Source organism: Polyodon spathula, unplaced genomic scaffold, assembly GCF_017654505.1.
Source record: "Polyodon spathula isolate WHYD16114869_AA unplaced genomic scaffold, ASM1765450v1 scaffolds_1874, whole genome shotgun sequence".
NCBI lineage: Eukaryota > Metazoa > Chordata > Actinopteri > Acipenseriformes > Polyodontidae > Polyodon > Polyodon spathula.
Genome location: NW_024473349.1, coordinates 1 through 5,378, shown reverse-complemented (window position 1 = coordinate 5,378; position 5,378 = coordinate 1). Strand labels below are relative to the sequence as shown.

Below are 5,378 nucleotides of genomic sequence, written 5' to 3'. Positions count from 1 at the left end.
CGGCCTCGATTTCTTCTTCAAGCTCTTCAATGCGCGCCTAGAAAGACGGAACAAAATGGAAAGATTTCTTAGCTGGAATCAATCATCTGTAATCCAGTTATTTTCTATGAATTCAAAGAGTTTGAGTTCTGCTCAATACCTGGAGCTCCTTAATCTTCTTTTGAAGTTGAGCACCCAAAGCTTGTTCATCCTCAATTTTGCTCAGCAGTTGACTTGTTTCAAAGTCCTTCCTGGAAAGTTCAAAGAATTGATATGGAATGAATGGTGGACTGAATAGTTTTCTTATGTTCTTATATAACACGGTCTGTATTATTAATGTCTGTTTTAGTGACTCAAAGGGGGGCCAAATTAGTCCCAGTATTGTCTCCAATTTAGATCTGTATGTACATTTAGATTTTTCGTTTTCTTGTTAAATCTACACATTTAAATCTACATTTCTTTCTAGCAGACTTACTTCTTTATCTTCTCCTCTGATTGCTGCTTGTCGTTCTCCAGATCCATTATGGATTCCTGGGCTAGTTTCAGATCTCCCTCAAGCTTTCTCTTGGCTCTCTCAAGGTCCATACGGAGTTTCTTTTCTTGCTCCAATGAACCTTCAAGCTAAATGAAAGAAATAGCTATATTATATTAATATATTTCATTAAGTTAAACCCCATTGAGAGTCTGCATCGTAGGCTTCACTCACATCGTCCACTTGTTGTTCCAGCTTAGACTTTGCTTTGGTCAGAGTGTTGACTTTGTCCTCCTCTGCTTGCAGGTCATCAAGGGTCTGTTGGTGTGCCTCTTGGAGGGCTTTCTTTTCCTTGGTTAATTTTGCAATGCTTTCATCCTGAGTAGCCATTTCTTCAGTAAGGTTTTTAACCTACATAAAAGGTTTAGAAGCAAAACAAATTGATCTAATTTTCTGATCAGTTTTTTTTAATAAATGATTGTATGTCATTTGCTAAAATCCTCACCTTATTTTCTGTGGCATGCTTCTCCTTCTCCACTTTGGCCAATGTAAGCTCCAGGTCATCAATGTCCTTCTTGAGCTCACTGCACTCGTCTTCCAGTTTCCTCTTCTTGGCAGTCAGCTCAGAGTTCATTTCCTCCTCATCTTCCAGTCTCTCCGTTGCCTCTTTCAGTTTTGCCTCGAGCTGGATTTTGCTTTTGATAAGAGCCTCGCATCTTTCTTCAGCATCAGAGAGGCTTTCACTTTCCTGCAAAGTCATCATAAAACTATAATTTATAATAAACGTACAGGGATTGAAATGTTTACCTAATAAAGTCAACACTCTGCTTGAGGGGGGAAAATGACCAGAATATCTGAAGCTCACTTATTATTAATTAGTCCCTAGCAATGTATTTGAGATATTGTAGTAAAATAAGAATATGTTTTAATGGTTTTCCATTAGATTTGTGTTGGTGGTCTTTCTGATCACGTAACCCCAGTGGAAATGGGTCCTTGCACTGGTTTATTCATTTTATATGCTGGTTTGGTCCAGAAGGAGGCAGTACAGAAATATTGGAAAAACGAACGTCCATCACACGAGATAAAGGAATTGAAAGGATGATAAGCCATAGTAATAAAGAATGGATAAGTACCGACTGGACTTGAAGCAGCAGGTCGTTCTTTTCCTGCACCACAGAAACCATCTTCTCCTCCAGCGCCTTGCATTTTGCTTCTGCTTTGGCCAGATTTTCTTTGCACTTTTCGAATTCTTCTTTCATGTTGGCCATTTCCTTTTCAGATTCGGCGCTCTTCAGCAGCGGCTTGATCTTGAAGTAGAGCTTCATCCATGGCCAGTGTTTCACATTCATGAATGAGCGAATGTTGTACTGGATGGTGAAAAGAGCTTCCCTATAATACAGGAACAAAAGAGCACACATTAAACGCGAGCCTCTTTGTAAAACACTTGTTTAACTCACAAAAGCAGAACAATGTTATATCTGATTCTTGAAATGTTTCCGTTACTATAATATATATTTCTAAAAAAAAAAAAAAAAATATATTTTATATATTTATAAAATATTTAAATTGCTCAAATTGTTTTGCATAGTATTTATTAAATGTTCCTATTGCGTAAATCAAATATGAATATTGAGTAAAAGTATATAGCAGAAATATGACATTAAAATCACATCAAGTGAATTGTAGAACATATATAGCAGTGAAACTTGTGTGTTTCCATTTATGAAAGTGACGGTACATGTTTAATATACTGCAGTGTATTAAAGGCGCTTCAAATGGTCTGGCATTTCTTTATCACCTTCTTTCCATCATCTTTATGAATTCCTTTCTCATCAGGAAGCCGCGTGCCAGAGCCTGAGTACAAGTCACTAGTGTGGCTAACTTTTCATCTCTCATCTCCTCAAGCACACCCAGCAGACCAGCTTTAAAGAACACCTGCATTCAAGAGATTCACGGTAAAACAGGCTTTTGTCTTAGCATTGCACAACATTAGACTGTGGGAACAGAGTTCACGTAATCATGTAACAATAAGCAAAGAGTCTCTATCTTGAGATTATCTTGAAAAGACTTTCATAAGTCTAATGTGGTTTACGTTGGCATTGAAATCAATGTTAACTGTACAGTAACATTTTCAAGGTGACCATCATTTTAAAGACATATTTATGAACACTAACCTTGGTGTGCCCAAATCTGTAGTCGTCGTGATTCACATCAATGGATCCCAGAAGCTTCTCTGATGCTTTCTTGTTGTCCATGAACTGACCATCAGGGATAACACTTGCATTTAACACTTTGTATCTGTGTCACAAATAGTGAATACATGTCATTATACACTTTGAATAGCTGCGCAGAGAAATGCAAGAGAATGAGAAAGCATTCATGAGAGGGAAACTCAGAGGTGTTGATACCTTTGCTTGAAGTCCCCGTACAAGATTCTGCTCGGGAATCCCTTTGTGCAAATTCTGATACCTTCCAGCACACCATTACATCTCAGCTGGTGGATAACTAGATGATTTTCCATAAGGGCTGTAAATAAGAGTACATGTTATATAGAACAGTAATCATGTTTTTATAATGTAAATACAAATAAATAGTCACACTGTTTATGTACATGTAATTGATGTTGCTTGCAATACTTATACAGAAGTGTTAGATGATAAAGCCATTTTCTTTTGTCAATTGTCGACTATAAGTTACCATGATGATCGTGATTATCTGCTGAATAAATAAGATTTCTTGTAACATGTCTTGTCATTGCTAACTTGTTTAAAAACAAAAAGGAAAACCGCATTTCAAAATAATCCATTCCTGACGTACTTTCAAAGGTTTACATAAGAACATAAGAACATAAGAAAGTTTACAAACGAGAGGAGGCCATTTGGCCCATCTTGCTCGTTTGGTTGTTAGTAGCTTATTGATCCCAAAATCTCATCAAGCAGCTTCTTGAAGGATCCCAGGGTGTCAGCTTCAACAACATTACTGGGGAGTTGATTCCAGACCCTCACAATTCTCTGTTTTGCTGACTAGCAAACAAACCTTCGAACCTTTAAACACAGCCCTGAATCCCTGTGATTGCAGTTAGACATTTGTCAGAAATGAGCAGAGTCAAAGTGAAGAGTCCCACGCATTGTAATATCTTAAGTACCTGGAGTCTTTGACTCGTTGGGGATCAAGCAGCGCACAAAGTGAGGGTGAGTGCTCCTCAAGTTGGACATCAGCTTGTTCAGGTTCTCCTGTAGAAAGATGAACATTGGAAGATTGAGTTCACGTTTTTCAATTCAGTGCGAGCACAGTACAAAAAGGTAAAGCAGGAACACATACCCTGAAGAGTCCAGACACAGTCTGGAAGGAGCCTCCCTTCTTCTTGCCACCCTTCTTCGCGCCACCAGCATCTTTAAAAGCAAAGAGCAAAACCTCAGACAGGTGAAGTACAGTTGGTACAACATGTGTATAAAAAGAAAACCAATGTGCTAAGCGGGTGCAAACATTATGGTTTGATGTAAGGATTTGTAAGGACAATTGGTGACCCTCCAAAAACTTTACACCTCTTCTTACAAGGTGCAAACCATTGTAGAAGCGAGAAACTACGAGCTGTGTAAAAGAACACTGCAGCAGAGACCAGTCACTGGCTTCAGGGTGGCTGCTGTGGTTCACTTCCTGATGTGGCGACATTTGGCTCTTGCTGAGGAGAGACAGGAACACGTTCAGAAGAGAAGGGCAAGACAAAGAAGACCCTGCATATTCAATTCCAGGGTCACTTTGTTTGGGATGCCAGAGGATACATTGCCAAAGCATAATCATCTGCCTCCACAGTCCATCCTAGACTTATTAGCTGAACTGAGGGCTGAGCTAGACATCAGCGTCAATCTAGGGACACTATCCCTGCACATGTGACAGTGCTGTGTTCTCTGCACTACTTAGCCTCTGCTTCCTTTCAGACCACATTTGGATTGTCTGGAGGGACAGCCCAATCCACCTTTGCTAGGCAAATCGCTGGATGCCATGCTGAAAAGGGCAGACCAATACATATCGTTTCCCAAGGATACTAGCATAACTGTTGTTGTCTGAGGCTTTCCCAGACAAGCTCTTCATGCTGACTGACCTTAGTGGTAAGGACTCTTAGATCCTTCTCAGAAAACTTTTCTTTTCTGTGCGCCAAGAAGACTTTGCTGCCCTTCCTTGGACATGTTTTTTTGGTTTGTATTTTTCGTGCTCCACAAATGTCATGCAGCGACTACTGCTCTCTGTACTCCTAACTCTGCAAGTGCGACAAATTATTTGCACCGTCCCTATACTTACATCTACCCCATAATCGCGATAACTGTTTATTTCTGTATTACTAATAATCTTTGAATGCTAAGCCTTGAATAATGTAAGCTTAATAAATAAGTTTGAGTTGAACTTATTCACTGTTGTCAGGTATCATTAATAACATGGGTTATTAAGGTAAATAGATACAATGATTATATTTGGTTTCAAACCCTTACAACCTTACCTAAATAATAAAGATTGATTGATTGATTGATTGATTGATTGATTGATTGATTACCTTCGGCGGGTGCTGCGCTGTTGACATAAAGGTGGGCCAGCAGTTTCACAGATGACTTCACATACAGCCCCAATACAGTTTCGTTCAGGGGGTCCTTGTTCTTGTCCAGCCAGCCGCTGACGTTGTAGTCGACAATGCCAGCATAGTGCACCAGGGAGAAGTGGGCCTCAACTTTGCCTTTGCCCGGTTTAGGTTTCTGGAAGGCGTTGTTCTTCCCAAGGTGCTGGTCGTACAGCTTGTTCTTGAAGGAAGTGTCTGAGGCCTTGGGGAACATGCACTCCTCTTCAAGGATGGAGAAGATGCCCATTGGCTGGTGGAAACAAAGATGTGAATTTTAGAAAGAGAGAAACGGCAGAGAGGGCGACGCGAGCGTTGAAT

The 5,378-nt window shown here is 39.9% G+C and overlaps 1 protein-coding gene across 1 annotated transcript; it reads right to left on the bottom strand.

Annotated features, from left to right (window-relative positions):
* Nucleotides 1–4: 4 nt before the first annotated feature.
* Nucleotides 5–5,322, bottom strand: LOC121310230 (myosin heavy chain, fast skeletal muscle-like; the record flags this gene model as incomplete). The annotated part of the gene is made up of 12 exons (XM_041243532.1): nt 5,001–5,322; nt 3,773–3,843; nt 3,597–3,684; nt 2,860–2,977; nt 2,626–2,749; nt 2,250–2,386; nt 1,585–1,840; nt 957–1,199; nt 686–862; nt 455–600; nt 140–230; nt 5–37 (listed from the first exon to the last, which is right to left on the bottom strand). Coding segments are annotated over exons 1-12 (1,791 nt in total), but the record flags the coding sequence as incomplete, so codon positions are not given.
* Between the last annotated feature and the right edge of the window lie 56 nt (nt 5,323–5,378).